Consider the following 24,369-nt stretch of genomic DNA (forward strand, 5'->3'; position numbering starts at 1 on the left):
CACAAGTGGCATACAGTCTATTAATCCCCTTCATAAGTTTAAGGAGTCTTCTCTTATATTGATGGCAATGGGCTAGAATTCAAAGCCAGTTTCCCAGAGTTTTGTTAACCACTTGGCAACAATCCTTAAAAAGATTCATTTCCATCCATGTTTGCGGCAACTTAAACATTAAACACAGTACTTGAACAGAATATTTTTAAGACGACGATGGATTTATTACTGAAGTTGGAATATCACTGCGTAAAAATTAGGAGAGTTCTAACTCAAACGCATAAACAGAGAAGACATTCACTGCCATACTGCAAATGAAATTTCAGAAATGTCTGTGATCTTCAACAAGTAAAATCATGAAATCATCTTGCAGTAGAGTAAAGTCATACAGTATGGAGTTATTTATACTGTACAAAGAAATTGAATGAAAATGTTTGTTATAGCATTTCTGAGAAAAACCTAAAAACTAATCACATTGAGAACATTAAATACATCTGACTGACACCTTTGAATCAGTATGAAAGTTAAAAAATAAAAGTGACAGAATTTCTTTAGTCTAAGTGGCTTTTGTCTCGCCTAGTGTCCCTTATCATCTACAGAGACTGTTTTGGTTTTCAGACAGCTGGTCCATAAATATCACAGATTAGTCTGAGCCATTAGGCAGCTCAGTTCATTAACCTCTAATTCTTTGTGCCATACACGATATGGTCAACAAACATAGTACAGACACCCTATGGCTGACCTCAATTAATAGCTTAAACACTGAGGTCCCATCCCAGATAAGAATGTCTAACCTACTTAAGAAGAAAATTAGCCATTCATTTAACTATTGAAGAAACAAGTGCAGTTGACCAAAGTTTATTAGAAGATGACAACACTTGAAAATCTGGTAGCCAATTAGTTGTCTTCAGCACTGGCTACATAGCATACTACATTATTAGATACCAAAATCATTATCACCCCAAACAAAAAAAACAAAAACGCATTAGGCTACATTAGAAAAGACTGTCACAGAAATACAGAGTACAACTTAAATGTCAAAATGTACAAATCCAGAAAGAAAACATCTGTTGAGAAACATAAAAAGCTAGGCACCAGAGACAAAGGAGGCAAATCACCGATTATGCTCAATGCTTGTTTTAAAATTACAGCAAGAAGACAGCCAAGTTTAAGAGTCATCTGTCACACTGAATACAAAACAATTTTGATGGGTACAGGCAATTTAGCCCAACAAAGTTTACAAATCCTATACAACTAATTTCAATAAAAAAGTCAAGTTTTGAAGTTTTGAAAGTCCCTTGAGTTCTGCTCTCAATCACATTACTTGGTAATTTATTAAAATGCTATGATTTACTCTATAAAGAAAACGTTTCTAATATTTGTGTGAAATTGACCCTGAAAGAGTTCCCATATGGTAAATTGCACTGTGCAAAAAAAAAAAACAAAAAAAAAAAAAACACCAAAATAAACATAAGCAAAAAAGATGGGGGATTAAAAGAGTACAGAAAAGTAGGGTCATGATTATAGCATTCTCCTTTGATCAAATTTTTGCTGAAAGTTGGTAGTTCAATTTTCACTGAACAATTGAGTTTAAAAAACAGGGAAAATCAACTTCAAAATTGTTATTAATGATAAGTACAAATTCATAAAAAGATGTTTGTCTTTACAGGGGTTCTTGCCTTAAACATCTGCTTCACTTTCTGCCTTGGCAGGTTGACATTCAGCTTGTGGATGAGTTGTAATACTTCACTGATACTCAAGCTGCCATCTCCATTTTTATCTGCCTCTGTGAAGGTCTGCTTTAGCCATGTAAAAAGAGGGTTAAGGAAAAATAACAGTAGATATAATAAATAAAACATAAAAAGAGAGAACAAACATTAAAAATTTGCTAACAGGAACAGCACAAATAATTATGGAGACACAGAGTTTCAATAATGACTACACTGAGCAATTGACATAGATAACAGAGTTGCATATACTGTAAATATAGTAATATCATTACCAGCTAAAATTAGATAAATACTGGAAATGTATAATAATGCACAGAACCTGAAACAAAAAAGATAGCTCAACTGCACTATTAATGAGTGAATTGCTGAATAAAGAATATATAGCAAATAATAACGGTGAAAATATGAGATACATCATAATGAAGATAAAATGCATAAACTATACAAAAATAGGTGTACAAAAAAAAATAAACTGTATTTATAATAAATGGCAAATATGTAATAGAGGCAGAGCATAAATATCCTACATGTGCACACAATACTGGAGTGACAAGTGGTGCAACATATACAACAAATATAATGTGTAACAGGTGCAGTGTAATACTGTATATATATTTTACAGATGTGCTTCACACACTCCTATGGGAATACATAATTCGTAATACTGTAACATCATGTAAAGAAGTGAATAACAGATATACCTTTTACATGAAAAATAAGTGGTGATAATAAAGATGGAAATATTTCTGCAGTATATCAGGCTGGGTCATGTGAAAACACAAATAAGAAGTATTAAACAACAATACAGCCCAGTTAACAAATATGCAGTATGTGGAATGAATGAACGGCAAAACAAGAATAGTGTGTGACTGAAACAAATCATACATTGTAGTTCGCTGTCATGACTGGTAATAATTAATTGCACCAATGTCAACAGTGAGTACTGTTCTGAATACCATTAACTTATTCATAGTTAATTACAAGAAAAATGTTGCTTAGCCTCACAAGTGGTTTTGTAAATCTTAAAACTTTGAGTTCTGATAACTAAAAAGATATAACTACCGTATATAAAAAGTACTAATATTAGACACATTCCTCACCCATACTCTGTCTGTCATCTGCAGCTCTAATTGTTTCTTCCTTGTATCTCTTTTTTGCTTTCTCATTTTTAAGCTACATTTAACTTTGGTATATATTACTGTGTCAGTGTTTACCATTCTCCTCTTTTCTGTCCTTGCCATTTTTGGCAGAATGTCAATAACAACAGTATGCCAGGATTTAACATTCTCAAATAACTACCTACTTTTATAAAAGTTAAAAGCATTCTAATTGGTTTCTTAGTCATTAATGACAAGCACACCATGGAAATGTCTGTATTTTGCAGTTCCTTTCTCTTTTTCCACCATTCCATGTTGGTTAATAATTGTGACAATAGTTTTGCTATTACATATCTGTAATGCCATGATAGTCATTACATGTAACATAAGAAAGTGTGAATTTGTTACTGGTGCACAGTTGATACCTACATCATCATGTAACCTTTGCTAAACTGATGCCTGAAATGTGCTTTCAAAAACTTACAAATTATAGCTGATATGGTTCTTAACCTGTCTAGTATTGACATCTTAAATAAGAAAAAGCCTATGGCACTACTACATTAACCCCTAAGCCTAACACCTGCTGACCTGCAGAATTATTCATCATGCAACCTGAATTAAACCGATTACTGTATTGTGCATAACAAAACCTTAAAACTTGGTGTGTACAAAGATGTGCCTTATTGACACATATCATTGAATAATGCACAGAGAAAACTTTAAATTAATTTTACTACAAGAATGAGAGGAAGTGTTGCATTTGTTTAATCCTTCTCATTCAAAAAGAAATAAATGTCTGTGCATCATTAGCACTGTAAAAGCCTATACTAATAATCTTATTGCCATTAAGCTTATTCAGTATTTCTAATTTAAAACAGCATTTAATTTTCTTTTTTGTAATGAATGCTCCAACTGAAACAAACAATTTAATGTTAAAAAGAAAACTATTACATTATGGCATTTTGTGGTAGTTAACACTATAAGTCATAGTGTAAATTGTCATTAAACAGGCACTAGCCAGCAAGATATACACTATTAAACATATTATGGGTACATCTAGGAGACTGTATAGAGAAGAGGTATAGCTCGACAATTTTTTCTTGATTTGACTTTTACTTGCTTTGATTTGAGACCAGTACATATGGTTAATTCACAAGAGAAGCAAATACTTTTTGCTGTAAGAATTGTGCGTGAACTAAAAATATCAAAAAAATACATTAAAACAAGACACATGTGAAATGTTATTAGTTTATTGTATCATGTTAATGAGAAATCTCTAATATAAAATGTTTGGATCAAAAATAATTCTTGAAATTTAATTTAAGAAGTACAGGGTACGGTAGAAATAACTCCCACATTTCAAAAGGGGATTGAAAAAAAATGCTACGAGATATCACCAAAAACTTATTATTTCCTAGATGTAGATATAAAAAAGTTTTTTTACTTAAAGTTTTAAAAATTGTATCATCCAAATGGAGGCCTTGACAGTTGATACACATTTGGAGCCGTTCTTGGAAGTTTTCCATCACTCTCACTATCATGTCGGGCGAAATTCCTTCAATTTCTTCTTGAATAGCCTCCTTTAGTTGGTCCAAGGACCGAGGACTATGTTTGAAAACCTCCTGTTGCCCTTAGTCTTTGAACCTACAGCAAAATCGTTTTCCGGTTTGGAACACTTTCATTAGCACGTAAACCGAACCGCATGTTAAACACCCTCTGTGTCGCAGCTACAGATTCACCATTTTTGAAAAAAGCCTCCACTACAAAGCCTCGATGTTCACCCGACCACGGCATGGTGACAACTGAAAACTTTATTATGTACTGTACCTAACAGAACGCACCGCACCTCTCTATCTGCTTTGGGGATCCCACAGTGATTTTTCGAAATGTGGGTTATTTCTGCTGCATCCTGTATCTACATTTAACCAGAAAGATTTAGAATTTAATTGTCTTAATTGTTCAAACTTTATTTGTAAAAGAACAGCAGACGCATAATGGAGATTACTATACTGTAACAATGCTACTGATTGCTGTGCTTGGAAAAGACAAAACACTTTTTGAATTACCACATGCATGACCACTGAAATTTGGTGTTTTTTTCATCTTTAGAAACCACTAAAGAAAAAGGGAAGAGCATCTGCCCAGACCCAACTATATATATATATATATATATATATATATATATATATATATATATACACACATATATATATATATACATATACAGTATATATAGTATATATAGATATATATAGATATAGTATATATATATATATATATATATATATATATATATATATATATATATATATATATATATATATATATATATATATATATATACACACACACACACACACAACTGAAATGCAGATTTGGAAGAGTTGAAATTCTTCTTTATGTCATATCTGCAAAACATGGATCAGACAGCAATCAATGAAATGTTTTTTCATTGTGTTTTATTTGTTCAGTACAGTGAATACTCTCATACTTAATTACAATATGACTGCTTATGTTTTTTAACTCCAATATGGAACTGTGCAGCAAGTTTGCAAAGCAATACTAGGATACCTCTTCTTAATTCAGCCTCTGCAGAAAACTCCCCAGTCTACAGCAAAATAAATCAGCTTTAATATTACAAAGTCACATGAAATCATTAAGTGACTAATAAATCAGTTCAAGAGCCAACATATTAACATAAAGGAATGCAAATTAATTGTATCTTTAATTAGAAATTAATATTTTCCAAACTATTTCAATCCTATAAAACTGTGTGAAGTTGAGCACAAATCTTCCACACTGGGCAGTGATGCAAGGCTAGGAAAAAGCCATCCAGTTCAACTCAGCAAATGCAAATTGTAATCTTAAAAGTTATACTGAAGTAAACTTTTAATTGATGCCTATCAAACTGCAGAATCTGTGCTTCAAACTAATTTTGATTGCAATGATGATATAAAAACTAGAACTTTACAAACAGAAGTCATTTTCATCTTTCATCTTTAACAGAATTTTTTAACCTAATATTTTTCCAGTAGCCAAAAAAAATAAAGACACCAAAACAGACAATTTCTCCTTGTCTAAACTTAATTACAAAAGCAAATTCATCAAGATGAGGCTGCATTCAAATAAAATAAGTTTACAGCCACATTTAAAAAGAAGTCATTGTTAGCAAATCATTGCATACTGAAATATAGTTGGATGATCTTCAGGACCAGAGATCTAGATGCAGCACAGTGCCATGAAATCCAAACAGTTTTAATCAAAACTTTTACTGGTATGGAATTCCCTTAGGTTTAGAAAAGAGCGATGACTGAAACTGTCATACTATCTATTTACAATCTACCTAAAATTGATTCTTCATTTAAGAAAGCTACTGAATAGGGACAGCTTAGAAAAAAAGTGTTATTTTATTTGCTGTAGTATATTCTTAGAATCGCAGTCATTATTACTAAGGCTGATTTTTACATAAAATAATGCAGGGAAGAAACAAAGTTTTGAGTCAAAAAGGCTCCTAGTCTTAACTTTAGTTCATCAGCAAACCCAGGTATTGCTTGTTTATAACACTGAAGTGAAGCAGTTTTAAATAAATATAGCCAATGAATGATTAAGTAAGAGAATATTTCTTAATTTACTACAACAGAGAGTAACACAGTTTATGTGTATAAAAATAAAACTAATTTTTGTCAAGGAGGAACAAAAGTAAAAAGGATATTGGTCTCGAGTTCTTTGCCTCTTTGCCAGACTATCTTCGTCACTGATTCCTGCCATGAGATATTTAAGACCAGTGATCCAAGTACGTGCCTCTTCTCCATTACTAGATACCAGGTCAAGTGACTCCATGTGATCACCATAGTAAATGCTAAAGCAACAGTTGGGATCAAAGCTGCCATCGGCATAACGTTGGAAGATTTCAGACTGCTTTCCCTCGCATACCTCCCGGATTGCATCTATGGAGACTAAAAACAAATAAAAAAAAGAAAATAGAGTTGAGATACACCTACTTAAATATAGGGTGAAATAAAACATATTATATAAACTTGACCACTCAACTTAGCTACAGGAAACACAAAAAAAAATAGAATCATGACTTATATGTGCATAGCTCTCATAAAAAGGCTACAAAACAAAACAAACAACATACATCTCTAAAACCTACTATGTTTGTATTACATAAAAAATAAACCAGCCAAAATAAATCAACTTTGGACCATGTGTACCCAAGGCACAGTTCTGTATAGAATCACTCAATAAATTCACTAAAGTGAGCCGAAACCAGTAAAAAGCAAATATGTTAAACATTTAGAATTTTATACATACATTATGCGAGACTGTAAACAATTTTTGTAAGGTAGTTTAAAATACTACACTAATATTAAATGTCACCATTTTAATTGCTAGGAAAGACAGAGAGATAGAAAAACAAAAACACGGCGTAATAATTGCACGTCAAATGAAAATTCTAAAAAGCTCCAAAAGAAAGTTAGTATTTTACTTTTTCTCATAACCCCTTTTGGAATTACACAAACAAGATGGACACATTACGCAGGGAACCAGGTCCAGATCTAATTATGCAATTTTCATTACACTATAACTTATAAAGTTTATTTTATAGAAAATTACCCGAAAAATCCTGGACCATCGAGAAGTATGCGAACTGACAACATGAAGAATCATCTTCGCGCCAAAATGGAATCGTCCCGCTATAAATCAAAGTCATCCAAACGATATGGATCTGCATAACTAGATTTGGACCACCCTGTAGCATGCCTGGGTGAGCAATTTATTTAAAAAATATAATTTTTCTTTCTTTACCTATTGTTCTTCAAAACCTCTCATATAAAATCATTGTTGGCAAAAATAAATGTGTGAATCACACAATTTAAAACATTATCAATTAACACCACTCTAACATGATCTTTCTTGTTACAAAAACAGTCAGTTGGTGGACTGAAAGACAGACAAACAGAAAAAATAGAGGGTATTTATCTAAAGTATTAGCTTCCTTTCCATCTGTTTAATGGTTTCCCACTACACGCAAAGCTTCTTTTAACTATGGACAAAACTGTATACTACTAATTAGGATATCCTTCTTGACTTACTAGGTAGACTATTTTTTACTTTGCAAAACGGGTTAATATCTCTTCAGGATTGTGTCCATTCCTGTCTGAAAAGATTTGCAAGCAAATTTTTCCCTTATCTTCATTAAAAAGAATGCACTTCAATATGTGCAGATGTAAGCAGATCACTTCACCAAGGACTGCTCCCAATCTGGAAGAATGCTTAAAAAAATCAAATCACTATTGACAAAGATCAATGAAGCAACACAACACTGTCACCCAGGCATTGAACTGTCGTTGTCCTTATAGTAGTTTAGGAAACATTTTTATCACTATTTTCTTTTTTTATGTAATAATTGGTTCTATACATGATCTTAAAAATGGAAATCATGGATTTTAATATTGAAGCTTGGCAATTAACCTAGGCGAAAGGTAAGGCTCTGAAAACGGTTTTCTCTTTAAAAACACACACACACCAGATATTTAATTTTTTCTCCCCTGTAAAGAAATATTCGGTATGTAAACTTCTATTCACTAGATGCAGGTAGATGCTGTTGAATAAATCCTCGCAAATTTGATTTTCTGTAAGTGTCTTATAGCATCAAGATTTATATATAGTTTAATTTTACTACAAAAGAGCTGAAAGAGTCACTAGCCTGCTCAGGATGATAATGTATAACTTATTCACTGATCACCAAAATGTTTTCTTCTCTTACTTCAATGGATCCTTATATTTCATATGAAAGCTCGGAAAAATTGAGCAAACTGTCTACTTTACCATTATGCAATGTAGTACTGCAATGCAAACTTATTACAAAGCATATAGTTAACTTGGAAAAAGTAAAGCAAAAAGCATCCTGCAAAAACAAGGTTCCCAAACTCGGCTACATGCAGACGTGCAGTCCTTTTTGATTGAGTTTATTTAGGACTAATCCACAGCGCGCTCTAAAATACAAAAATAAGGAAAACATAGCTACCTCATTAGTATGTCAAAAGTGTTAGACTAAATGTACTAAATATTAAAATGGTAAAATATGCATTAGTGTGCACTGAGTTTCCCTACCTTGAACTATTCTCTGTGACAGTAAGGAAACCAAAATACAGTTGACTGGCTTGGGTGAAAGCCCTATTCAAAAATACATCAGCTAATCCAGTGCTAAATCTTTGTTCCATTTTCCCCTTGCACAAGTCTTCTCATTTTACAGCCTAACTACATATATCTGATGTGTAAAGTTTCTTATGATGATACTTTGTTATAACAAGGCATCTAAGCCACAGAAACAGCAAATTTAAAAAATGTAACCAACTTCTCATTGTCTCAATAGTACATTTCACATTAATATGCCTACAAGTTTTATCTCTTAGAAAATTACATTCATTTTGTTCACTGAAAGCAAAATGGTAGTTTAGAAGTGCCCCATTACAAGACTATGAAAGAATTGTTCATTTCCAGTTCATGTCTTTTGTTTATGTAAGTCTTTGAAAAGCAGAACTCAGACTTTCATCTTCTTAATATCCTATAAACATGGTCATTGTCAGTATTGCCAACAGAAAATCCATCAACTACTTCTTTCCAATAATTGAAGTAGGATTCAATATCTGGGAAACACAATGAGCAGCCCCCATGGCCCTCTAGAGCTCAGCAATCTTATCCTCTAGGATAAAAGAACATATCATTGGTATTATTTCCATAACTTAGAAGTATATATATTTGTATATATCATATAAAGGCACATGTATTTTAAGGTCACTGATGCTTTAATTTTGTAAAGCACTCTGAGCTGCATTCAAAGTATAAGATATTCAGTATAAATGTATTATTATTATTGCTCTTTGTAACTTTCAAAACTAACAAACCTGCACTTTTCCTATATCTTACCATAGTCTCAAGGAAAAAAAATGTACTTCAGAGACAAACTGAAAAACCATTTAAACGTTAGAATTAATGGAATTAACAGCTTTCAAATACACTAAGAATCACAATTTCATTCACGATTGAAAATTGATCCAATAAACTATTTGGGGTTTAAAAAAGGTTAAAAGGATGTATAATCCAGCCTAAAAAGGGAAGTAGAACTGCATTTCACCTATTGGCAAAACTCTGCACACAAATTATACATTTCTTGCACATCATACTATGACCTAACCTATAGCAATTCTCCATGAGACATACTAAAATATGTAGTTCAGAGATATATTTAATCTTGATTCAAGATGTCAGATTACCACCATTAAAGTCACATAGTCATTCGAAGTCTATGAGGAATAAATAAAACTACTGTCAGTTGCTGATACACTGATGTTGATAAAATAAGAGTAGTTGTAAAACAGTGCCTCAACCATCAACAGACAAAGATATCGTATTTATGTGTCCTAAAAAAAAAAAAAAACACTACGCATTTCCTGTGGCCCAACTAATGTGCTCGGTTTTATGACTAAGATAAGAGACATCACTCTTCAGTAGTAGCTCATTTTCAAATATGACTAAATGCATACATTACTATTTATTTGTGAGTTGAACAGCCAACGTTAATTATTTTCTTTGGAAATGTGCACTGTGGCGGACAGCCGGGGCTCATGCCCAGCTGGTATGCCTGAAGGATGGAAGAACCAGAAGAGTAGCAGTACCTCCCTTGGAACACAAAAAGGCAGCCGCCCTTATGGGTGTTGGGGCCACAGGAACAGAGCCCGTGACCACCGCCAGACCTGGAAGTGCTGCCGGAACAGGAAACGGATACACCCAGAGTGCTTCCAGATGCCCATGCAGCACCTCCACCACACCAGGAAGTGCTGCAGGAAGGTCATCAGGGAGCACCTGGAGCACATCCGGGTGTATTACAAAAGAGGCCGCCTCACTCCACTCAGGGAGCTGGATTCAGAGGACAGAGTTTGCGAGTGGAGGGGTGAGGGCGGCAGAGAAGAAGGAAAGAAAAGACTGTGAACAATAGTGCTGTTGAGTTGTGCTGTGTGTGAGGTGCAAAGGACTGTGTAGTGAAGAAACAAAATAAAAGCGTGTGTTTGGTCTTCTGTGTGTCCTGGGGCCTCATGTATAAACGGTGCGTACGCAAAGAAATGTTGCGTAAGAACTTTTCCACGTTCAAATCGCGATATATAAAACCTACACTTGCCGTAAAGACACGCACTTTTCCACGGTACCTCATACCTTGTCATACTCAAGTTCTCCGCTCGGTTTTGCAGACTGGCGGCACCCAGCGTCAAAGCAGTGCTACTGTTCCTGTGTGGTTACTCTTTTATTTTCCAGACGCGGCTTTATAAATACACTGAAACCAACCACATATTGTTTATTAGTGTAATGCATCTGATCCATATTACTCTCACTGCACCACTCAGAGTATTTATATCACTGTATCTGAGTGTGAATCACAGCAGCAGCTGATAGGAAAGAGAATTATCGGGATACAGCATCAAGCACACACTGTCTCAGCCACGGCAAAATGTTTCAAAGCCTTTCCTGTATGGACCTCGCAGTTCAGAAACAGTTTCATCCCAAGAACTTTAAAACGCACTTAATCAATTGCTCCTTGTCGAACTGTTTGTACTTATAAGTACAATTACCCCACTGTAAACTTTAACTACAGTTATAATATTACACAACCTGAGCCACTTTATAAAGCGCATATTTACTTAAGATGACGATATCATTTTTAAGATGAAATGCAGCAAAATATGTTTATTATATTATACAGATAAAACTTTAACTTCATTTAAATAATCTATATTCTTCACTCTGACTGGCGTGAAGGATAGAAAAATTAAACATGTACTACGAAGATATTTCAATGTTCCTTAAACGTTTTGAAGAATCGGCGCTCTAAACATACAGATGGCTTAACGTCTATTATAGAGCCGATTGTGTGGTGATCGGTAACTTGGAGAAAGAAAAGCAAGGACTGGAGGGGCGGCCACGCAAACATATATTGAATAAAAAACACAAAAGGTAAAATAACGACACAGCTAAAAACTCAGCTGCAAATTTCTACAAAAGTTAAACGCTTGTGTCATGAGCACGAGACGGCTATGCAGTGTTCGCAACGGACGTGGCCACCCACCGTGCATATGATACCATATTGACATTGGCTGGCGAAGGGGCCACGGATTCTTTCTCTGCCCAGGGCCGCCACAAGCCTAGAGCCGCAATAAATAATTTCATCGAAGGTCGCGCACAATCACTGCGCCATGAAACCCATGTTTAATAACATGCTCTAACGCCTATCATCATGAAAATTATATCACATATACATCTCAGTTTTTTAGTTATCCAGAGCTGTAATATCACGAATGTAATGGATTCTGTGTCCAGTCGGAGGAAGAGAGCCGGTTTAAGAAGGAAGGAGTGATTCACACACATAGAGCACATAGAAGATCACATACAAAACAAAAGACACAAAATAGAAGAACATACACAAGCTTGGTCCGCAATAGAAGTAAAATCCTGCAGTACTTCTTTGTATTCCTTGCTCTGTGCTCCAATAAACACACGTTATCGGCAATATACTAATAACCCAATTGTGCTCCACTGACTTAGAATCTGGAACCAATGTAGAAAGCATTTTAAGGCGGAGAAGCTTCTATCTGTGGCAGCTCTGCAAGAGAACCACCTCTTTCAACCTTTGCAAGCATATGCAGTTTTAATATCTGGAAAAAATTTGGAATTAACTTGCTTAGAGATCTTTATATAGACAACATCTTTGCATCCTATGAACAATTACATTCCAAATTTAACATTCCAGCTACACATTTCTTTCACTATCTTCAAATCAGGAACTTTGTAAAACAGAACCTTCCAGATTTTCCTCATCTTGCACCCTCATCCATGCTGGAAAAAATATTGCTCAATCTCAAGGACTTAGACACCATCTCTACAATATATAAAATCATTTTACAATCCCTCTCTTTCAAAGATCCAAGAGGACACTGGGAAAAAGATCTCTCAATTAAAATATCAGAAAAGGAGTGGAAAGTAGCAATGCAGAAAATTCACTCGAGCTCCATATGCGCAAAGCATACAATTATACAACTCAAAATTATATATCGAGCACATCTGTCTTGACTAAAACTCTCCAAAATGTTTCCAGGGCATGATCCAACCTGCAAACGCTGCAACCAAGTCCCAGCCTCACTGGGTCACATGTTCTGGGCCTGCACCAAATTAACATTATTCTGGACAAAAATTTTAATTACCTTTCAGACAGCCTTGGACTCACAATCCCTCCTAACCCATTAACAGCTGTGTTTGGGGTTCTTCCAGATGGGTTTAAAGTGGAGAATGACCAACAAATTGTGATTGCATTTACTACACCTTTGGCACGCAGACTTATTCTGATAAACTGGAAGAAACCAGGGCGGCATGGTGGCGCAGTGGTAGCGCTGCTGCCTCGCAGTTAGGAGACCTGGGTTCGCTTCCCGGGTCCTCCCTGCGTGGAGTTTGCATGTTCTCCCTGTGTCTGCGTGGGTTTCCTCCCACAGTCCAAAGACATGCAGGTTAGGTGGATTGGCAATTCTAAATTGGCCCTAGTGTGTGCTTGGTGTGTGAGTGTGTTTGTGTGTGTCCTGCGGTGGGTTGGCACCCTGCCCAGGATTTGTTCCTGCCTTGTGCCCTGTGTTGGCTGGGATTGGCTCCAGCAGACCCCCGTGACCCTGTGTTCGGATTCAGCGGGTTGGATAATGGATGGATGGAAGAACTCAAACTCTCCTCTTTTAAGTCAGTGGGAAACTGATGTGTTATACTATTTGAAAATGGAAAAAATCAAATACTCAGAGGATCCGTACAGACTTTTTTCAAAACATGGCAGGATTTAATCACTAATATTTTAAAATAAGCTCATAAAGCACAGAGAATTTATTAATTTAGGTATGTTTACAAGCCTTAAATTTCACGCCGTTTGGCTTGCTCTCTCTCTCAGGAATGGAGATCGATCGATTTTAAGATGAAGTTTATGATTTTCTACTTTAATGACAAAATAAGCTACATGATTAAAGTGGAAATTTTGAGATTGAAGTTGACATTTTCTGCTTTTTCCCCACTGCGTGCCTTTTTTTTCTCTGTACCCTAATAAGCTTTCACATGACACTCAGACAGTGGGCTACGACTCACCTTTTCATGGTGACTTTGATATCTGACAAGTTCTTTTTTTATTTCCGGCACTGTGCGACTTTGTGAACGTGAGCTTTCAAGTTTCTCCAACACGCTATGTCACTCGATCAGCTTCCTTTTGTTGATTATACCATGGTTTAAATAAACAAATAGTATGTTTTTCCTTTGCCTCCACTTGGTATTCGCTCAAATTCTTATATTTTCCCCCGTGCTTTTCCCATTGTCTTTTCACAGAAGGATGAGCTTAAGGGCGATTTATATTGATTTGCATATTCAAAGAGGCGTAATTCTGGGAGGAGTTGGGGCGGGACAGAAGGAGCATGCACGTGCGTTAGTTTTCACGCTGATCGGGATTTATGTAGCGGAAGAACGTGGATGTTTGAGTATGCAGATTCCTGCATCTGGATTTTTCTGTGCGTAAGCACATTTTGGCTTTTGTGTTTACATCATGTTATAGTGCAAATTCTACGCACGGCATTATACATGAGACCCCTAGTGTCTGTCTGTAGTCAGGCTGACTTTCCACAGCACCTTAATTGAGCAAATCCCTTATCTGTTAGCACTCCTTAAAAAAAAAAAAAAAAAAAAAAAAAAACTTACTAACATTAAGTAAAAATCAATTAATAATGAAAAAGAACAACTACACTATAATGACATTAAAATGAATATGCAACAAAATTGTGTTTTTTTATACTGAATTCATCACCATATTTTTCTCCTACCACAATGAAAGCAACAACTTCATGTTAGATTCTTTTTATTACCATTAGGCTTGAAAGTTATTCAGTCTGATCTACTGGCAAGCACTACCATTGTACTTTTAAGTGAATGCCAATGCTTTTGTAATAAATCATTCATTCATGAAACTTGTTGTCCTTCATAGTCTTTCCTTGCTTATTGATCTACTGCAATCTTTTAACTGACCCCTGCATAAGAAACATCTCACTCTCATTGTAAGATGGTTGCAGGAATGTATTATTTTTTTGTATTTAGTCAGACTTATGATTCAAATATGGACTACTGCAACCTATCAGATTTCTTCTGATGTTAGACACAATATGTCCACAAGAAGCTAGTTCTCTTTCTAAAGTTTATTCACTTACTAGCAAAATACCCGCGCTTCACAGCGGTGAAGTACTGCCTTAAAATTTTTATTAAGAAGAAAAGTAAACCTTTTTAAACTGAGGGAAAATATATCAATATTTATTTGTTAAGGATCTCTTTGTGTACCACGTTGCAATATGACCAAGCTGTGCGCGGAGTTTACCCTTGAGCATGCAACGTACAGTTGGCCATGTGAAAAGCAATCTTGCCTCAAATCTCACAGCTTGGATTGCTGCTGTCATAATCGGTTTGAGTTTTATGGTTTGCTTCAATTACGACAGTATTTGTAGGACTTGTTATGCTAAAGTGACATTTGACATCTGTCAAATATTGTAAGCATACAACCAGTTTCATTGATAATTTAGCATCCAGATTTTGAGAGTTTAAACATTCATAAACATCAAAGTGTTCACTAATGAAATTGTCACCTGTGAATCTAAGATGTTTAAGAGGTATTGGCGGTTGTCCAAAGGTGTAAAATATTTGGCCATTTCGGTACACTTGAAAGCGACAACCGAACAATTCAGCGGCAGCCATAAACTCACATCGGTTAGCACAGGGAAGCCACCAACCAAATTTCGTGAAGATGGGACCATAAATAAGAAAAGTTCAACATGGCGGACATTGTCGACCGTTACACGTAGAATTTCGATGTGAAACCTGCTTAACTTTTGTAAGTAAGCTATAAGGAATAAGCCTGCCGAATTTTAGCCTTCTACCTACATGTGAAGTTGGAGAATTAGTGATGAGTGAGTGAGTCAGTCAGTCAGTCAGTCAGTGAGGGCTTTGCCTTTTATTAGTATACCCGTAGATTATATTTTTCAATAATTGTATTATTCTACATGGCGATGGCCACACAGATTTATTTTTCATGAGGTGAATATATATCGTTGCAGAAATCCACTAACATTTTACAGTGATCCCTCGCTATATAGCGCTTCGACTTTCACGGCTTCACTCAATCGCGAATTTTAAATGTAAGCATATCTAAATATATATCACGGATTTTTCGCTGGTTCGCAGATTTCTGTGGACAATGGGTCTTTTAATTTATGGTACATGCTTCCTCAGTTTGTTTGCCCAGTTGATTTCATACAAGGGACGCTATTAGCGGATGGCTTAGAAGCTACTCAATCAGAGCAAGTATTATGTATTAACTAAAACTCCTCAATGATATACGATATGCTTCCCGCGCGGTGCTTCATTGTTTGCTTTTCTCTGTCTCTCTCACTCTGACATTCTCTGCGTCTGACGAAGGGGGTGTGAGCAGAGGGGTGGTTTGCACAGAGGCTGTTTGCCTAGAGGATACGGACGCTCCTCTAAAAAATGCCGCTTTATCGCGGTGCTTCAACATACTTAAAAGCCCAAAAGCACATATTGATTTTTGATTGTTAGCTTTTCTCTCGCTCTCTCTGACATTCCCTGCTCCTGACACGCATTCTTTGAAGAGGAAGATAGGTTTGCATTCTTTTAATTGTGAGAAAGAACTGTCATCTCTGTCTTGTCATGGAGCACAATTTAAACTTTTGACTAAAGGGTGTTATTTCATGTCTAGAGGGCTCTAATAATGTTAACAGTGTGAGAGAGTTTATAAGGGCTTAAAATATATAAAAATAACCAAACAAACATATGGTTTCTACTTCACGGATTTTCATCTATCGCGGGGGGTTCTGGAACGCAATCCCCGCGATCGAGGAGGGATTACTTTATATAACTATGTTTTACAAGGCACGCTGTCTCAGAACATTACTTAAGTAAAAGGTCAATGTGGTTATACTTTGTTCAAGATTGAATGTACATTTGTAAAAAGTATTCAAGCAAAGGAAAAAAATGTAGTTAAGTGCAATACCTAAAAGAGCCAACAGAGTCCAAATGCAGTAAAAGGCATTTGTATAAAGACTTCAGGAACACTCTGCCTATTTCTTTATTGGTGTATATGCTCACAAGAACACATCAAGGAAAATCTGGGGAATATTTGCCTCTACATACTGCAAATAGACAGTTCTTAAAAACATTTCTTCTGGAGCACTTGGACCCGAAATTCCAAGTGAATAAATTAACTTACTACAGATTTTATAGAAAAGTGGATGAAAAACAAAACAAAACAAAAAAAATTAACAGCTAGCCGTCATCACAGTCATGTTCATTTTTGCTCCAAAGAGGCAAAATGTCTTCCAAGTGTGGCCCATGTTAAATGGCTAAAATAGGTGAGACTTCTATATACTGTAATATTGCAACAGCACTGACAAGTTACATCAGCCAGGGATGATTCACCCACGATCTGAAACTCCAACTAGTGTGGTCCTAGCACTGTCCTTTTAAGGATAGCAAGCTACCTAAAAAAATCCACATAATGAGCAAAATGATCCATATCAGAACTTGCACCAAAATATCATGAGACTATCATACTACAAGTAGAAGATGAAAACTACATATCTTAAAACAACAGAGTACTTCCTTCAATAGCAAATTTTTTGTTAATACATAGACTCCCGTGACTCTGTGTTAGGATATAAAGGGTTGGACAATGACTGACTGACATTGCTGTTCCTGACATTTATCGTATTTATTCCCTCTAATCACACAGTTCTAAACTTTACTTCATCCTGATGTGAAATTTCTGAAAAGAAATAGATTGTTATATAGGGGCAAACGTTTAGTAATTTTACCTTTGCATCATGTAAAATGCTCTGTAGATAATGTTCCTTATGGAACAAAGATGCACAAAACAAAAACATAATATAATAAATAAATGATAAAACTTACCAGCGTAACTTCCACCCTATGACTCAGAATTAGATTAAGCGTTTAGAATGTTATGTATATTGCTCTAATTTCAAATGTGGTTCCTATTATATACATCTCTTGCATCACTTCTCTACTTGGATATATAACAATCCATGCTACTTTATACTTTGTCATTTCTTTTTAATCTGATGCTTTGTGCAAGTAGAAAGTATTTTACATAGACATATCAATAATTATAAAAAAAAGGCATGTAAATATTAGTGTCAAGCTGAGTTACACTCTCTTTTCCAGATTTTTCTGCTTTTTTGGACCTTCACACTCATATCAACCTGGTGTCACTGGCCAAGCCACTCTCGAGAAATATATGTGTACATTTCCATATTTTACAAGGAATTTTGTGTTTGAAATGACAGTCTGCAAAGTGAAGAACTCATCATATAAACTATGCATTTCCTTCATTTCCCCTCCTCAAACTGCCACCTTATCGTGGTGGAGGGGTTTGCGTGTCCCAACGATCCTAGGGGCTCTGTGGTCCGGGACTTAATCTGGTTGCCTATCACTGGTTGCCACCAGTGATAGGCGCCGAGCGGGTGTGGGCATACTTATTGCCCCGCAACTTGGAGCCTGTATATTGGGGTGTACCCCGGTGGACGAGAGAGTAGCCTCCCTCCGCCTTCGGGGGGTGGGAGTCGGTGGGGGTCGGACGGGTCCTGTTTGTGCATATGCGCCGAACAGCAGTTTGGAGTACCCACCCTTTTTGGAGTCCCTGGAAGATATGCTAGAGGGCATACCTTCTGGGGACTCCCTCGTACTGCTGGAAGACTTCAATGCTCACGTGGGCAATGACAGTGAGACCTGGAAGGGTGTGATTGGGAGGAATGGTCCCCCCAATCTGAACCCGAGCGGTGTTTTGTTATTGGACTTCTGCGCTCGTCACAGATTGTCAATAACGAACACCATGTTCAAGCAAAGGGGTGTTCATATGTGCACTTGGCACCAGAACACCCTAGGCCTCAGTTCGATGATCGACTTTGTGGTCGTGTCGTTGGATTTGCGGCCACATGTCTTGGACACTCGGGTGAAGAGAGGAGCGGAGCTGTCAACTGATCACCACCTTGTGGTGAGTTGGCTTCAATGGTGGGGGATGATGCCAGTTAGGCCTGGTACACCCAAACGTGTTGTGAGGGTCTGCTGGGAACGTCTGGCAGAGTCCCCTGTCAGAAGTAGCTTCAACTCCCACCTCCAGCAGAACTTCGACCACGTCCCGTGGGAGGTGGGGGACATTGAGTCCGAATGGGCCATTTTCCATGCCTCTATTGTTGAGGCGGCTAACCGGACCTGTGGCCGTAAGGTGGTCGGTGCCTGTCGTGGCGGCAATCCCCGAACCCGTTTGTGGACAACGACGGTGAGGGATGCCGTCAAGCTGAAGGAGGAGTTCTACCGGACCCTTTTATCCTGTGGGACTCTGGAGGCAGCTAATAGGTACTGACAGGCCAAGCAGAATGCGGCTGAGGTTGCTGAGGCAAAAACTCGGACACGGGAGGAATCTGGGGAGGCCATGGAGAACGACTTTCGGACGGTTTCGAGGAGACTCTGGTCCACCATCCAGCGTCTCAGGAGGGGGAAGCAGTGCAGTGTCAACACCGTATATGGTGGGGATGGTGCGCTGCTGACCTCGACTCGGGACGTTGTGAGTCGGTGAGGGGAGTACTTCGAAGACCTCCTCAATCACGCTAGCATACCTTCCAATGAGGAAGCAGAGCCTGGGGACTCGGAGGTGGGCTCCCCCATCTCTGGGGCTAAAGTCACTGAGGTGGTCAAAAAACTCCTTCGTGGCAGGGCCCCGGGAGTGGATGAGATACACCTGGAGTTCCCCAAGGCTCTGGATGCTGTAGGACTGTCTTTGTTGACACGTCTCTACAACATCGCATGGACATCAGGGACAGTGCCTCTGCATTGGCAGACCGGGGTGGCGGTCCCCCTCGTTAAAAAGGGGGACTGGAGGGTGTGTTCCAACTACAGAGAGATCACTCTCCTCAGCCTCCCTGGAAAAGTCTATTTGGCGGTTCTGGAGAGGAGGATCCGTCGGATAATCGAACCTCGGATTCAGGAGGAACAGTGTGGTTTTCGTCCTGGTCACGGAACAGTGGACCAGCTCTACACTCTTAGCGGAATCCTGGAGGGTGCATAGGAGTTTGCCCAACCAGTCTACATCTGTTTTGTGAACTTGGAAAAGGCGTTTGACCGTGTCCCTCGGGGAATCCTGTGGGGGGTGCTCCGGGAGTAGGGGGGTACCGGACACCCTGATAAGAGCAGTTTGGTCCCCATACAACCGGTGTCAGAGCTTGGTCCGCATTGCCGGCAGTAAGTCGAGCCCATTTCCAGTGAGAATTGGACTCCGCCAGGGCTGCCCTTTGTCACCGATTCAGTTCATAACTTTTATGGACAGAATTTCTAGGCGCAGCCTGGGTGTTGAGGGAGTCCGGTTTGGTGGACTCAGGAATGGGTCACTGCTTTTTGCAGATGATGTTGTCCAGTTTGCTTTATCAGCAGCTTAGAGTGAAGCGGCTGGGATGGGAATCAGCACCTCAAAATCTGAGACCAATGTCCTCAGCCGGAAAAGGAGTGGAGTACCCTCTCAGGGTTGGGGGGAGAGATCCCGCCCCAATTGGAGGAGTTCAAGTATCTCGGGGTCTTGTTCACGAGTGAGGAAAGAATGGAGCGTGAGATCGACAGGCGGATCGGTGCCGCGTCTGCAGTGATGCAGGCTCTGCATCGGTCGGTCGTGGTGAAAAAGGAGCTGAGCTGAGCTGTAAGGCAAGGCTCTCAATTTACCAGTCGATCTACGTTCCCACCCTCATCTATGGTCATGAGCTATAGGTAGTGACCAAAAGAATGAGATCACGAATACAAGCGGCTGAAATGAGCTTCCTCCGCAGGGTGTCTGGGCTTTCCCTTAAAGATTGGGTGAGAAGCTCAGTCATCCGGGAGGGGCTCAGAGTAGAGCTGTTGCTCCTCCGCATCGAGAGGTGTCAGATGAGGTGGCTTGGGCATCTGATCAGGATGCCTCCTGGATGCCTCCCTGGTGAGGTGTTCCAGACACGTCCAACCGGGAGGAGGCCCCGGGAAAGACTCAGGACATGCTGGAGGGACTATGTCTCCCGGCTGGCCTGAGAACGCCTTGGGATTCTTCCAGAAGAGCTAGAAGAAGTGGCTGGGGAGAGGGAAGTCTGGGCATCTCTGCTCAAGCTGCTGCCCCCACGACCCGACCTCGGACAAGTGGAAGAGGATGGATGGATGGATGGATGGATTTCCTTCATTAGTCAATTTTAAAATGTGTTTGTTCAGCTAAGAACAGACTTTCACTTTTCTCCAAAAATAACTACTACAACTTCCTCAAAAGTAAAAATCTAAGTTGTGAGATAAACATTTAGTAATGGGTTCAAACCACTACTTTGTCATTAAAACATTACAAGAATATATTTATACATCTAAAATGTGTATATTACATATCTAGATAAACCTCAATGAGCAAAATTTGTGGATATAACTTAACCAGATTAAAAAAAAAACCAAAATGGTCCAATATTCTGCACACAGCATCACTATTATCCATAACCTGCATTAATAAAGCTTGTGAACATGAACACAACATGCTTCACTGAGTGAATCTCTACACAAAAGACAACTCCCCCATCACAATCCTTTTCATGTTTTTGTTAACCTCCTCAGACAATGGAGTTGCCTGCTTTTTGGAGGAAACAGTCCAATCTCAATTTACAATTGTTAACCCCATAAGGGCAGATAGCAAAGAAAATAGATATCACAAAATGAAAAAACTGTAAGGTGAACAGATTTTGAATAAAGGCCACACAGATTGAGAAATTAATAGTTTATTATGTGGAAAGAAATAAAAATATACATTATGACACCTGCTTCTGAAAGTACGGAAGTGACAACTTGGGTGTGGAATAAAAGCTTTAAATTCCTCTGTGACAGTTCAACTCCTTTTCTCTCAGAATGCAAGAGTTCAAGAAAGTCATGAGGCGGGATAATAGAGCCTAAGATGTACTGTAAAACTAAGAGGCAAGAATGCAGACTTCACAGAAGTACATTAACATCTACAGCAAAGAAATGCAACATAGGCTCCACAAGCATAACCCTTCTCATTTTGCCAAGTGTGCTAGTTCATCAAGTTTCGCTTTGTATTTTGAACACACAAACAAACTTCTCAAAAAACAGCAAGGAATACTTAAATCACACATCGGATCTCAATCAAAGAAATATTCAAGTGGAAAATCTTCACTGAAAAACTACTGTGTAACTCATTGAGACCAAAATGATGCAACAACGGCCAATAGAAACCAAACTCACCAACCCATCGAGGGCTGGATTCAACATCCCACTGAAATACAGAGTCAAAAATTCAAATCACAGGCTGATCCAACTAGCAAGAATTTCATCATGCAATGTGACTCATAATGTGACTAAGTATTGTGTATGGCATCCATGTGCCTGGATGCACTCCTGATTTGCACATGCTCCTGAGGAGACAGTGGACGGGTGCCCTGGGGATCTCCTCCCAGACCTAGATCAGGGCATCAGTGAGTTCCTGGAGTGTCTGTGACTCTACTTGGCAGCATTGGATTCTCTGATACATAACATCCCACAGGTTCTGAGGTGGATTTAGGTCTGGGGAATCTGCAGGCCAGTCAATGTCCTGCACCTGGAGGAACCCAGGGCCCAATGCAAAAGGATATGCCACCCTAGACCATCACTGACCCACCGGCACACCAGTCATGATGGATGATGTTGCAGGCTACACAACATTCACCATTCATGTACAGACTTTTTCACATCTGTCATATGTGCTCAGTGTGAACGTGCTCTCATCTGTGAGGAGAACGGGGTACCAGTGGCAGAGCTGCCAATTGTGGCATTCTCTGGCGATTGCCAATCAAACTGCATGGTGATGAGCTGTAAGCACAGGTCCCACTAGAGGAGGTCAGGCCCTCATGCCTCGCTCATGGAGTCTGCTTCTGACAGTTTGTCAGAAACATGCATGCCGGAAGTCTGCTGGAGGTTATTTTGTAGGGCTCCAGCAGTGTTCTTCCTGTTCCTTCTTGCACAAAGTAGCAGATACCAGTCCTTCTGCTGGGTTGATACCCTTCTACGGCCTTGTCCAGCTCTGCTTGTGAAATGGCTCCTCCATGCACTTGAGACTGTGCTGGGAGACACAGCAAACCTTCTTGTGACGGCACATATGGATCTGACATCCTGAAGGAGCTGGACTACCTGTTAAACCTGAATCGGCTGCAAGTACTGCCTCATGCTACCAGTATTCACAAGGAAACACTAGAAAAAATTCAAAACTAGAGAAGAATCAGTCAAGTAGGATAAATTGCATAACCAACTAACATATAATAAACATGTATATGGCAATTCTGGAGACATTAGAACAAATATATGCCAGTATGCTTCAAAGTCTGAAGCAAAACAATAAAATAATTATAATTTTGCATTGCAGAGTTTCAAATAATCCTAAAGCAAGTTTTGCCTTGCAACAGATACACAAGCATAAAAACGCACACACATGAAAAATCATGTAAGAAGTACAGAAGCAGTCCCAATTTCTTTTCAAATCTGTGCCAATAGATATCCTTTAATATTTTGCTCTGAGAAAATATAATTTGCCACATTTGAACAGCTGCTTTATTGATGTTCTTATTATTACATCAAATGCCCTCTTGTATTTTCCACTCTGTTTCATGAATTTATATTTTTTGTGGGTAAGAAGGTGCATAAGCCATACTTCAGAAAACTCCCCCACCACCAACCTTGCTGTCCCTGGTACTAAGGGCTCCTCATGATCAAATGAAGGATACTTTATCCTTATTTTTTTCAGACAGAAATACAAATTCATATATGGTGCATCTCCACAAAACAACTCTGTAAATACTGGTCATTCTCCATTTGGATACTCTGATTAAGCTGTACAATAATGTAAGTTTGTTTATAACAAATAAAAAGTCAGCTTCCCTTAGTACATCTATCTTTGGATTCCATAACCTTTAACCGAGACCAGAGAGCACATTAAAGAAACGAGAACATCTCAGACAAATTAACAGCTATCTCAGTCAACCACTGATGCTCCATTATCATATGTTCTTCTCCAAAATCATTATCTGGACCCAATATTCAATGATATCCACTAAGATATAGACAGAAAAATTGCATACTAACTTTTCATCAAGAGCTGAAACATTCATAGGATTTTCTTTCCAGGTGGTGGAGACAAATAGAAAGATTGTTAGAATAATTACACATCATCATGTATCCTTCTTTTTATACTTATCTCATAATAATCCCACATAATTGACTGAATTTGACCATTCTATAGACAAATGTATATGACAGACTTGTCTAAAGGCAAATTGACTCTCAGATTTTTACTAGCTAGTGTATGCTTACCACTGATAAAGCACTACAGTTACAAGTAATCTGGATCTTTTACTGAAGTGAAAAAG

General features: G+C 38.1%; 1 protein-coding gene across 9 annotated transcripts in view; it reads right to left on the reverse strand.

Moving 5' to 3' along the window:
* Positions 1–24,369, reverse strand: part of plch2a (phospholipase C, eta 2a) — a 537,474-nt gene that overhangs the window by 154,733 nt on the left and 358,372 nt on the right. For all 9 annotated transcript variants that reach the window (XM_039756057.1, XM_039756056.1, XM_039756058.1 and 6 more), the window contains 2 exons: positions 6,531–6,774; positions 1,671–1,800 (listed from right to left, as the gene is read on the reverse strand). In XM_039756057.1, coding sequence (XP_039611991.1) covers positions 1,671–1,800; positions 6,531–6,774 — 374 coding nt within the window. The remainder of the gene's footprint in view (positions 1–1,670; positions 1,801–6,530; positions 6,775–24,369) is intronic.

The sequence above is a fragment of the Polypterus senegalus genome, chromosome 6, assembly GCF_016835505.1.
Source record: "Polypterus senegalus isolate Bchr_013 chromosome 6, ASM1683550v1, whole genome shotgun sequence".
Classification (NCBI taxonomy): domain Eukaryota; kingdom Metazoa; phylum Chordata; class Cladistia; order Polypteriformes; family Polypteridae; genus Polypterus; species Polypterus senegalus.